This window comes from Bos taurus, chromosome 22 (genome assembly GCF_002263795.3).
Source record: "Bos taurus isolate L1 Dominette 01449 registration number 42190680 breed Hereford chromosome 22, ARS-UCD2.0, whole genome shotgun sequence".
NCBI classification, from domain to species: Eukaryota; Metazoa; Chordata; class Mammalia; order Artiodactyla; family Bovidae; genus Bos; species Bos taurus.
The window spans coordinates 49,642,405-49,655,859 of NC_037349.1; the positions used below are offsets into that span (position 1 = coordinate 49,642,405).

Genomic DNA, 13,455 nt, shown 5'->3' on the forward strand with positions numbered 1-13,455 from the left:
ATGTTACATTTCCTGAGCACCATAATTATTCTGTGATTATGTTAGAGAATGTACTTTTTCCTAAGATATAATACATATCCTAAAATACTTACAGTTCCTGGGTTCTGGTATCCCCAACCTTTGTCTTTTGTATTCCCAGGCATCAAAGTACAGAATGCTTTACTGCAGTGATTATTTTGTGTTATTCCTATATTTCTTCCCTTTTTTCTTTCATTATTCAAATTTGTTGTTCAGTCAGCAATTCCTGTCCAACTCTCTGTGATGCCATGGACTGCAGAACTCCAGGCCTGCATGTCCCTCATCATCTCCCGGAGTTTCCCCAAGTTCATGGCCACTGGATTGGTGATGCCATCCAACCATCTTATCCTCTTGCCCTCTTCTCCTTCTGCCTTCAGTCTTTCTCAGCATCAGGGTCTTTTCCAAATATGTGTCTAAAATTCCCTATATTAAATTCTATTTTATAAAATGACTCACAAGTTTCTCTTTTCCTGACTAAATCCTAATTACCAGAAGGATACTCCAATGCTAGCTCAACCTCTGGTCAAAAACATCATTTCTAGTCCCCAAAGCTATCATAGTTAAACAGGATCTTTAAAATGATGTTTGATTTTTAAAAATAAAATCACAATCCTATAAAAATACATATTACTTTTTAAAATAAGACATTAAAAATAAACAATTTTTTAAAATCACCCACAATTTGAACATGCAAAAGCAACTGATATTAACATTTTTATATAATTACATCTTCATTCTCTTTTATTCACCAATTGCTTTTGTTTCATAATTTTGTGATCAAACTATACATCCATTATATACACTATCATTTTATCCTTCAGGTATGCCTTTAAGTGTGCATGTGTGCTAAGTCACTTCAATCATGTCCAACTCTGTGTGACCCTATGGACTGTAGCCCACCAGGCTACTCTGTCCATCGGATTCTCCAAGTAAGAATACTGGAGTGAGTTATTGCCATTTCCATAGTTTTTTTCAATTTCGACTTGCAAAAAAGGAAAGATCTTAAAAGTCTCCCTCACTTTTCATACACAGAAACAAAATGACAGGTTTATCACTAACTTGAGTCTGAGTGAACTCCGGGAGTTGGTGATGGACAGGGAGGCCTGGCGTGCTGCGATTCATGGGGTCACAAAGAGTCGGACACGACTGAGCGACTGAACTAAACTGAACCTATCCTATCAAAGACTACTCTCAAAATAACACATCATTTTGTAAAATATACTGCATGTATAATTGTTTTTATGAAATTCATAACAACTCAGGTTACCTTTCCAGTATATAGGAAAAGAAACTAAAGTTGTCAGTATTTTAAGATAAAATTATATCCTCAGAATTATATATGATAAAGTATATTTTTGCAGGAAAACGTAATAGCGTATTTTATACTACGAATCAAAAGGAAAAAATTCTTCCTCTGCAGCCAATAAAAATTATAAATAAGTTTAGCAAAGCCAACTACTCACCCCCTATTACTGACAATTGCTTTTTTCAAATGAATGTAATTTGCAGGAAAGATCCCCTATAAAAGAGATAAGATTTCCTATTAGAAAAAGTAATTTGTGATTAACATCTCATTTAGACTGAATTAACAGTCAGATTTCAGCATGGAAATACTCTATCAACAAAACAGTAGATCTCTTCAGGTAGCAATCACTTTACATATTAATTAAGAATACAAAGTTGCACAAACTATATTCAACAGGAATTTCATTGTCATTCGCAATCAGAGTCTATTCACAAGGGGAAAAAACTAGTGTTAAGCAACCACAAAAACTTTTTTTTTTTTAAGTTTTAGAAATATTCCATCAAATCACACTTAAGATAGTATAGACTTATGCACAGAGCTTGGCATGTATCTACAATATCAACATTATCATATACTATCATATACCAACAATTTACAGCTTATCCAGCTCTGAGTAAGAGAAAGTATTCTCACACTCTGGGTAACATTTGTATTTACAAAGAATAAATCAATTTGAGAGCATCTACAAATGTTTCTTGTTTTACTCTTTGCAAATGGTTTCCACTTTGGTATCTGCCATAATCTGATTTCAATTCTTAAAAAGATTTTTTTTAATGTATTGTTTTAAAATCAATTACATTTTCCAATCAATGTTTCACTCCTTTTCCTGATGTATAAAACTTCCTTCAAAATAAAACACAAATGGTCTACTTTTTTTTAATACACTTGGCCCACACCACTGTCAGTAATAAACTCAGTCTATACCACACAAGCCCATCAGCAGCTGGACTACAGTAATGCATTTTACAGTTTTCAGTGTACAGATCTTTCAGCTTCTTGGTTATATTTATTTCTAAATATTTGATTGTTTTGATGCTATCATGAATGGGATTGTTTCATACCGCTAGTATTTTGTTGAGTTTAGCATCTATATTCATCAGTGATAATGATCTGTAGCTTTCTTTTCCTACAGTGTTCTTTTCTGACTTTGATATCAGAGTAATGCTAGCCTCATGAAACAAATCTGGAAGTGTTCCCTCCTCTTCAATTTTTGGAATAGCTTTTATGAAGGACTGGTGTTAATTCTTCTTTAAAGTTTAGTAGTATTTACCAGTGAAGTCATCTGGCCCTGAACATTTCTTTGTTGGGAGGTTTTTAATAATTACTGATTCAATTTCCTTACTGATTATTGGACTATGCAGATTTTCTATTTTTCCTGATTCATTCTGGATAGGTTTTAAGTTTCTAGGAGTTTATCCATTTCTTATAGACTGTTCAATCTGTTAGCATACAATTGCCATAGCAGTCTCTTATAATCCTTTGTATTTCTGTGGTATCATTTTTAATGTCTGCTCTTTCATTTCTCCTTGTCTTTTTTTTTCCCTCAGTTAATTTTATCTTTAAAAAGAAACAGCTTTTAGTTTCATTGACCTTTTCTCATGTTTTTTAGTCTCTTTTTCATTTATTTCCACCCTAATTTTTGTTATTTTCTTGACTTTGCTAAATTTGGCCACAGTTTCTTCTTTTTTCTACTTTCTTCAGATGTAAAGTAAGATGGTTTATTTAATATCTTTCTTTTTTTCTTACTGTAGGCATTTATCACTATTAACTTCCCTCTTTAAACTGCTTTTGCAGTAGCCCATAGGTTTTGGGATATTGTGTTTCTGTTTTCATTTGTGTCAAGATTTTTTTTATCTCTTCTTTGGTCCACTGGTTGTTCAGAATGTGTTCTCTAATTTCCACATACATGTGAATTTTCCAGTTTTCTTGCTGTTGTTGATTTCTAGTTTCATACCATTGTGGTCAGGAAAGATGCATGGTGTGATTTCAATCTTTTTAAATTTAGTAAAGCCTTGTTATATGACCTAGTCGGAAGAATGTTCCATTTACAATTGAGAAAAACATGTACTTTATTGCTGATGTATGAAATATTCTATATTATGTCTATTAGATATATTTGATTTAAACTATAGTACAAGTCCAACATTTCCTTGTTGATTTTCTGTCTGGATGACCTATTCAGTGCAGAAAATGGGGTACTGAAGGCCCCTATTATTATTTGGCATCTATTTCTCCCTTCAAATCTATTACTATTTGTTTAATGTATTTGGGGGCTCCATTTCCAGTGTACACATATTTATTACTACTATATCTTCTTGATATATGACTCCTTTATCTCAGTAGTTCTTAACCAGGGACAATTTTACCACCACCACCCCAACCACCTCCCACCCCACCCATCAGCCCCAGGGCCTTTAGCAATGTCTAGAGACACAACTTGTGAGGAGACGTTAATGAGTGGAAGTCATATATTTTGCTAAACTTTTCATAATGTATAAAATAACAAGGATTTATCTAGCCCAAAATGTCAACTCTGACAAAAATGAGACGCCCTGGCTATGAGGAATTAAAAGTTTGAGGGTATTGTCTTCTTATAATCACTACTTTAAAAACCAGTAAGTGATTCTACTGAAAAATTAATGATTACAACTCTGAAAATTTTTAATAAAAATTAATATGTGATCATTTTTGTATTTTCTATTTAAGAAAAAACATAATATGTTAAATATTAAGCCACAGAAAAATACATAAGAAAAAATAGTAATATTATAGAGAAAAGTAAGTTTTTGCAAATACATTACTGGAAAAGAATGCTGCTACATGTATTATAATTGCCAACTAAAATATATTTGGTCTGATCAAATTACTGTTACTTGGTAAGAGAATAAACATATAAATCTAGTTCATAAAATTAGCATGTGGCACTTAACAGTCTTCTTTAAATTCATATTTTAACAAGAACATTATGATCAGAGAAGTATCTAATTGAAAATTATTTAAAAGTTTTTTTAATTTTAGAAATAAAGTGATCTAACTAATCACAGGGCTAGACAGGAGTAGGCCTATAAAAAAGTAAATTTACTTGCTGTCAACTATTTTAAGGAAAAATACTAAATCTCCTATATAGGCTTTTTCAAAATAAGCTTTGCAACTATTACCACACACACATTTTGTCCTTTTTAAAAAGTCATTGTAATACCACTGAGAAAGAGAAGAGTCTGACACAGTTCTGTAAAGGAAAGAATGAGTGTGGCTACTGTAAAAGATTAAAAGATGGAAAGCAAGGATTGCTTTTATATCAAACAAATATACTAGGCCACTTTCTAGATTAGAAAAGGTAACAATAAACTTTTTATTACCTTTACATTTGGCTTCTTTGTTGAAACTCCCCTATACCAACCTAAAACAAAGCATACAAAAGATATTAAAATCATATTGTTGTCATTTTCTATGAAAGACATGAGTATTTTTAGGATAATTATTTAATGCAAAACTTTCTAGTAAGTTTTAGGCACTTTATGAGTTTATTAAGCACAGTTTATTCCAAAAGAAGAAATCTTACAATAAAATATAACATTCCCAATTTTCATCAAAGACACAAGATCCTTTCAACTGAAAAAGACCAAAAAAATTAGAAAATACTTCAGAGGACACATATTGAACTCCTTGAAAACTCCCAGATGAAACTATTACAGGATAAGAAAATGCCAAAATCATATAGTTTTTTGGTGACAAATAAGGAGAGTACAGCCCTGACTTTCTATCTCGTCTCCCTGAATCTCCCATGCACTGAACTACACTACTCTCATTTCTTGGCTTTCCAGCCACTAAAGTTGACAGTAACACTTCATTTATTCTCTCTTACCATTCATACACAGTAATAACAGTGAAAGTTTCAATTACACAATAAAAATAGTTTTCAGAGAAAGGAAATTTTTTTGCCAACTTTCTTCAAATTCAATCTATTATTTTCAGAGTTTTGCTACACTTTCTGTACTTAGGTTTAAGAGGAAAGAATTCCAGTGAATAGAAGAGGAGGCCAAGAGTTGTATTTAAAGGAGGAATATAAATAAAAAAGAAAGAGGAGATTGTTGATAATAACTAATATTAACTGAGAGCTTACTAATCCATGTACTGAAATTGAGTTAATTTCATGTATTAATCTTTAAGACTCACAACAAAGTTAAGAGGAAAAGAATCAACTTTTTCTCCCCTGAAATCATAACAAACAATAAAAGAAGAAATACCCTTATTTCTGCTTAGTACAACAGCTGAGATCATAAATTTGAATAACTCAATTTATACCTGAAAGTCTCACGATCTTTGTTTTTTTAAAAGTGATAACCTTACCAACAAGACACTTTACAGTATCTTAAACAGGACAGATAATGATATAAAGGGCTTCCCTGGTCCCGTGGTCCAGTAGGTCCAGTGGTTAAGAATCCGACTGCCAACACAGGGGATATAGTTTCGATCCCTAGTCCAGAAAGATCCCCTGTGCTGCAAGGCAACTAAGCCCATGCAGCACAACTACTGAGCCAGCACTTGAGAACCTGTGTTCTGCAACAAAAGAAGCCACCGCAGTGAGAAGCCCACACTCCACCACTAGAGAGTAGGCCCCGTTCACAACAACTAGAGAAAGCGCATGTGCAGGAACAAAGACCCAGTGCAGCCAAAAAAATAAACAAATAAGTAAATAAATTTTAAATGGTAATCTTACCTAAAATTTTTAATTCTGTACCAGTAAAGTTAGACAATTCAAATATGTATATCCAAAAAGTCTACCTTCAAAATATCACATTTAGTCTCTAAAAATGCTGTTTTATAAAATATGATTAAAAATTAAGGTAATAAATGAAAAAATTTCTAATTGAGATGCAATGTTAAGTCCTATTTTATACTGAAATCATAGAGATTTTAATTCAGGAGTTACTCAAAGTGTATTCTATTTAAGCAATTATTCCACAAAGGAAATGGAAAAAGTACAGAAAATAGATTTTTAAATAAAATATAACCACATTAAAATACATATATATATATATATATGACCACATCAGACTGAAAAGCAGGAAGCAAACACTAGATTTTAGAAAGACAAGTAGGGATTCACTATACTCTCAAAGATAATAAAACTGAGAGAAAACATTACATACTGTTTAAAGGCAATTACTGTACAAAAAACAGAACTGAGAACACTATATTGTCACAGAAATAGAAAAGCAGGACACCAGTGTGTGTATGTGTGCTTACTGCCACTAAATAAATGCTCAGTGAGTACTTATCATGTGAATGAAATGAGACAGATGTAAGTGTTTACATTTGTCAGCTTAATTCTGGATGATTACACCTTCCACAACTGGTGTATAAACATACTTGGTGTATAAATTAAAGAGTCAGTTCAAGCCTGACTTTAAAAGAGAAAAAAGAAACTTTTTACAGAGTGAAGTAAGCCAAAAAGAAACACACCAATACAGTATGCTGCTGCTGCTGCTGCTAAGTTGCTTCAGTCATGTCCGACTCTATGCAACCCCATAGACGGCAGCCCTCCAGGCTCCCCTGTCCCTGGGATTCTCCAGGCAAGAACACTGGAGTGGGTTGCCATTTCCTTCTCCAATGCATGAAAGTGAAAAGTCAAAATGAAGTCGCTCAGTTGTGTCCGACTCTTCGCAACCCCCTGGACTGCAGCCTACCAGGCTCCTCCTTCCATGGGATTTTCCAGGCAAGAGTACTGGAGTGGGGTGCCATCGCCTTCTCCCCAATACAGTATACTAACACATATATATGGAATTTAGAAAGATGGTAACAATAACCCTGTGTACAAGACAGCAAATAGAACAGTCTTTTGGACTCTGTAGGAGAGGGCGAGGGTGGGATGATTTGGGAGAATGGCATTGAAACATGTATAATATCATATATGAAACGAGTCGCCAGTCCAGGTTCGATGCACGATACTGGATGCTTGGGGCTGGTGCACTGGGACGACCCAGAGGGATGGTATGGGGCGGTAGGAGGGAGGAGGGTTCAGGATGGGGAACACGTGTATACCTGTGGCGGATTCATGTTGATATATGGCAAAATCAATACAACATTGTAAAGTTAAAAAATAAAATAAAAAATGTAACACTATTAGGTTAGAAAAGCAATCAGTAAGAAAGGAAAAACAAATTAAGAGAAAATATTCTGGGTCTTGTGTGTAAATACATATATTGAAGATTAATTCATCTATCTGAAAGCTACAATTATTTAAACACATAGACAAAAAAATAGCAGTCACCTGTCCCTGTGCCAGGCGTTTTCACATCTATAGTCCCAAAACACAGCTGAATACCACTTTGTTAAATACGCATCATTATTTAGGCTGTGAAATGCCCTTCCCAATGTAAGTAAGGCTATACTATCAAAAAGAGCCAACAGTACCACTACAATTGCTGCTGACAGAGAGGCTACAGAACAGTGTTAGCAGTGTTAACCCAAAAGAATGAAGCCTCTATATAATTCAGGCCATGTGACAGTCAACAATCAGCAGGCCTTTACAAAGATTCTGGGTGCAAACCAATCAAGCTAGATCAAAAACACCAAATGAAGTCCAACAAAAAGTACTCTTCAATACGAAGTTTTAAACTTTTTATTCAAAGGTATAACATATTCTTCACTGTCTGATAAAAGGGAAACAAGGCAAATGTGTTCATTTTCACTCCCATCCTAGGGCTAACAGTTGCTCATCCCTGAATTAGAGACAGGTAGATAACAGGCACAATGTCTATTTCATTCCATATCATGATTAAAAATAATTTTAAAAAGTTATCACTCATTATGAATGGCAGATCCACAGAGATTCACTTTAAAGAAGGAACCAACTGTAAAGTCAAGGACCAAAACAAAGATCTACAATCTTCTAAAAATACTAACTTTTTCTTTGGTATATCAATAAAAATATTCACAGCCCATCCAACTCTTTATCCTCTTTCCAATTATATAACTAATAGGCATGGAAGAAAGTACCAACCACTTACATAAAAGAAAGAAATTTATAGATAATTCAGCCCCAATATTGGTGGACATAATTATTCAAAAGGTCAACATTCAAAATCCTCTATTATTTCACTGCAAACTGTTAAAGAATAACCTTGTGTATTATTTGCATACAAAATAATTTAATGCTATTTTAAATCTTTATATGCAGTAAGTATAAAAGATAATAATTGGCAAAAAATAAATGGACATTAAAAATTGAGAAATTTTACTCCCAAATGAGTTATTGCTCCTTTAAGCTTATGGTTCTCCATAAACTTATAGAGAACCATAAATAAGTTTCAATAATACTGCCATTGAATAAGACATTTTAAAAACTTTTATAATTCAAATACATATAAAATACATTTACTAACTTCTGGTTCTAGCGCTGACAAAACATTTCGCATTAGACAAATATAAACCTGAAAAAAATACAGGAAACAACTGTGTAAGAACAATGGAGAGCAACTATCTGAGACAAGATATGAGACACTATAATCCTCGAGAAAAGAGAATCACATCAGCTGAGTTTCTCCATGAGGACATTTCAGCAAAAATCAAAGTCCCATTGAGTTAAGGAAAAAAAGGTTGACACTGAGAGCTACTCGATACAATATCCACTCGTGGGACTGCCCAATTCATACAGCGGTAATTCAGGGAAAATTTCTAAGAAGCCCAGCTTTCTGCAGCAGCTGAGAGGCTAAGGAGCTAGGCAGAGTCACATTACCTTTAAGTTCAGTTCAGTTCAGTCGCTCAGTCGTGTCCGACTCTTTGTGACCCCATGAATCGCAGCACGCCAGGCCTCCCTGTCCATCACCAACTCCCAGAGTTCACTCAGACTCACGTCCATCGAGTCAGTGATGCCATCCAGCCATCTCATCCTCTGTCGTCCCCTTCTCCTCTTGCCCCCAATCCCTCCCAGCATCAGAGTCTTTTCCAATGAGTCAACTCTTCGCATGAGGTGGCCAAAGTACTGGAGTTTCAGCTTTAGCATCATTCCTTCCAAAGAAATCCCAGGGCTGATCTCCTTCAGAATGGACTGGTTGGATCTCCTTGCAGTCCAAGGGACTCTCAAGAGTCTTCTCCAACACCACAGTTCAAAAGCATCAATTCTTGGGCGCTCAGCCTTCTTCACAGTCCAACTCTCACATCCATACATGACCACTGGAAAAACCATAGCCTTGACTAGACAGACTCTGTTGGCAAAGTAATGTCTCTGCTTTTCAATATGCTATCTAGGTTGGTCATAACTTTTCTTCCAAGGAGTAAGCGTCTTTTAATTTCATGGCTGCAGTCACCATCTGCAGTGATTTTGGAGCTCCAAAAATAAAGTCTGACACTGTTTCCACTGTCTCCCCATCTATTTCCCATGAAGTGATGGGACCAGATGCCATGATCTTAGTTTTCTGAATGTTGAGTTTTAAGGCAACTTTTCCACTCTCCACTTTCACCTTCATCAAGAGGACTTTTTAGGTCCTCTTCACTTTCTGCCATAAGGGTGGTGTCATCTGCATATCTGAGGTTATTGATATTTCTCCCGGCAATCTTGATTCCAGCTTGTGCTTCTTCCAGTCCAGCATTTCTCATGATGTACTCTGCATATAAGTTAAATAAGCATGGTGACAATATACAGCCTTGACGTACTCCTTTTCCTATTTGGAACCAGTCTGTTGTTCCATGTCCAGTTCTAACTGTTGCTTCCTGACCCGCTTACAGGTTTCTCAAGAGGCAGGTCAGGTGGTCTTGTATTCCCATCTCTTTCAGAATTTTCCACAGTTTCTTGTGATCCACACAGTCAAAGGCTTTGGCATAGTCAATAAAGCAGAAGTATATGTTTTTCTGGAACTCTCTTGCTTTTTCGATGATCCAGCGGATGTTGGCAATTTGATCTCTGGTTCCTCTGCCTTTTCTAAAACCAGCTTGAACATAAGGCAATTCACGGTTCACGGATTGCTGAAGCCTGGCTTGGCGAATTTTGAGCATTACTTTACTAGCATGTGAGATGAGTGCAATTGTGTGGTAGTTAGAGCATTCTTTGGCATTGCCTTTATTTGGGATTGGAATGAAAACTGACCTTTTCCAGTCCTGTGGCCACTGCTGAGTTTTCCAAATTTGCTGGCATATTGAGTGCAGCACTTTCACAGCATCATCTTTCAGGATTTGGAACAGCTCAACTGGAATTCCATCACCTCCACTAGCTTTGTTCATAGTGATGCTTCCTAAGGCCCACTTGACTTCACATTCCAGGATGTCTGGCTCTAGGTGAGTGATCACACCATTGTGATTATCTGGGTCGTGAAGATCTTTTTTGTACAGTTCTTCTGTGTATTCTTGCCACCTCTTCTTAGTATCTTCTGCTTCTGTTAGGTCCATATCATTTCTGTCCTTTATCAAGCCCATCTTTGCATGAAATGTTCCTTTGGTATCTCTAATTTTCTTGAAGAGATCTCTAGTCTTTCCCATTCTGTTGTTTTCCTCTATTTCTTTGCATTGATCACTGAGGAAGTCTTTCTTATCTCTTCTTGCTATTCTTTGGAACTCTGCATTCAGATGCTTATATCTTCCTTTTCTCCTTTGCTTTTCGCTTCTCTTCTTTATACAGCTATTTGTAAGGCCTCCCCAGACAGCCATTTTGCTTTTTGGCATTTCTTTTCCATGGGGATGGCCTTGATCCCTGTCTCCCATACAGTGTCACCAACCTCAGTCCATAGTTCATCAGGCACTCTATCAGATCTAGTCCCTTAAATCTATTTCTCACTTCCACTGTATAATCATAAGGGATTTGATTTAGGTCATACCTAAATGGTCTAGTGATGTTCCCTACTTTCTTCAATTTAAGTCTGAATTTGGTAATAAGGAGTTCATGATCTGAGCCACAGTCAGCTCCTGGTCTTGTTTTTGTTGACTGTATAGAGGTTCTCCGTCTTTGGCTGCAAAGAATATAATCAATCTGATTTCGGTGTTGACCATCTGGTGATGTCCATGTGTAGAGTCTTCTCTTGTGTTGTTGGAAGAGGGTGTTTGCTATGACCAGTGCATCATCTTGGCAAAACTCTATTAGTCTTTGCCCTGCTTCATTCCGTATTCCAAGGCCAAATTTGCCTGTTACTCCAGGTGTTTCTTGACTTCCTACTTTTGCATCCCAGTCCCCTGTAATGAAAAGGACATCTTTTTTGGATGTTAGTTCTAAAAGGACTAGTTCTGACAGAATGTGGTCCACTGGAGAAGAGAATGGCAAACCACTTCAGTATTCTTGCCTTGAGAATCCCATGAACAGTATGAAAAGGCAAAATGATAGGACACTGAAAGATGAACTCCCCAGGTCGGTAGGTGCCCAATATGCTACTGGAGATCAGTGGAGAAATAACTCCAGAAAGAATGAAGGGATGGAGCCAAAGCAAAAACAATACCCAATTGTAGATGTGACTGGTGATAGAAGCAAGGTCCGATGCTGTAAAGACCAATATTGCACAGGAACCTGGAATGTCAGGTCCATGAATCAAGACAAATTGGAAGTGGTCAAACAGGAGATGGCAAGAGTGAACATCGACATTCTAGGAATCAGCAAACTAAAATGGACTGGAATGGGTGAATTTAACTCAGATGACCATTATATCTACTACTGCAGGCAGGAATCCCTCAGAAGAAATGGAGTAGCCATCATGGTCAACAAAAGAGTTCGAAATGCAGTACTTGGATGCAATCTCAAAAACGACAGAATGATCTCTGTTCGTTTCCAAGGCAAACATTACCTTTAGGAGACCTATAATAATAATATAGTGACTTTTCAACAGAAATGATGGAAATCAAAAATTAATGAAGCAAATCCTTAAAATGCTAAAATAAAATATTCATCAAGCTAGAATGCTACACCTAGGGAAAATATACCCTTTAAAATGATGACAAGGATTCTTTAATATCCACAAATCAATCAATGTAATACACCACATTAACAAATTGAAAAATAAAAACCATGATTATCTCAATAGATGCAGAGAAAGCCTTTGACAAAATTCAACATCCATTTATGATAAGAACTCTCCAGAAAGCAGGAATAGAAGGAATATACCTCAACATAATAAAAGCTATATATGACAAACCAACAGCAAACATTATCCTCAATGGTGAAAAATTGAAAGCATTTCCTCTAAAGTCAGGAACAAGACAAGGGTGCCCACTTTCACCATTACTATTCAACATAGTTTTGGAAGTTTTGGCCACAGCAATCAGAGCAGAAAAAGAAATAAAAGGAATCCAAATTGGAAAAGAAGAAGTAAAACTCTCACTATTTGCAGATGACATGATCCTCTACATAGAAAAACCTAAAGACTCCACCAGAAAATTACTAGAACTAATCAATGATTATAGTAAAGTTGCAGGATATAAAATCAACACACAGAAATCCCTTGCATTCCTATACACTAATAATGAGAAAACTGAAAGAGAAATTAAGGAAACAATTCCAATCACCACTGCAACGGAAAGAATAAAATACTTAGGAATATATCTACCTAAAGAAACTAAAGACCTATATATAGAAAACTATAAAACACTGGTGAAAGAAATCAAAGAGGACACTAATAGATGAAGAAATATACCATGTTCATGGATTGGAAGAATCAATATAGTGAAAATGAGTATACTACCCAAAGCAATTTATAGATTCAATGCAATCCCTATCAAGCTACCAACGGTATTCTTCACAGAGCTAGAACAAATAATTTCACAATTTGTATGGAAATACAAAAAACCTCGGATAGCCAACGCGATCTTGAGAAAGAAGAATGGAACTGGAGGAATCAACCTACCTGACTTCAGGCTCTACTACAAAGCCACAGTTATCAAGACAGTATGGTACTGGCACAAAGACAGAAATATTGATCAATGGAACATAATAGAAAGCCCAGAGATAAATCCACGCACATATGGACACCTTATCTTTGACAAAGGAGGCAAGAATATACAATGGATTAAAGACAATCTCTTTAACAAGTGGTGCTGGGAAAACTGGTCAACCACTTGTAAAAGAATGAAACTAGAACACTTTCTAACATCATACACAAAAATAAACTCAAAATGGATTAAAGATCTAAACGTAAGACCAGAAACTATAAAAC

General features: G+C 35.6%; 1 protein-coding gene across 12 annotated transcripts in view; it reads right to left on the reverse strand.

Annotated features, from left to right (window-relative positions):
• DOCK3 (dedicator of cytokinesis 3) overlaps positions 1-13,455 on the reverse strand; it is a 303,790-nt gene that overhangs the window by 257,747 nt on the left and 32,588 nt on the right. For all 12 annotated transcript variants that reach the window (XM_024983256.2, XM_024983261.2, XM_024983252.2 and 9 more), the window contains exons 3-4: positions 4,684-4,724; positions 1,482-1,537 (exon numbers count right to left, since the gene is read on the reverse strand). In XM_024983256.2, the coding sequence (XP_024839024.1) occupies positions 1,482-1,537; positions 4,684-4,724 (97 nt within the window). The remainder of the gene's footprint in view (positions 1-1,481; positions 1,538-4,683; positions 4,725-13,455) is intronic.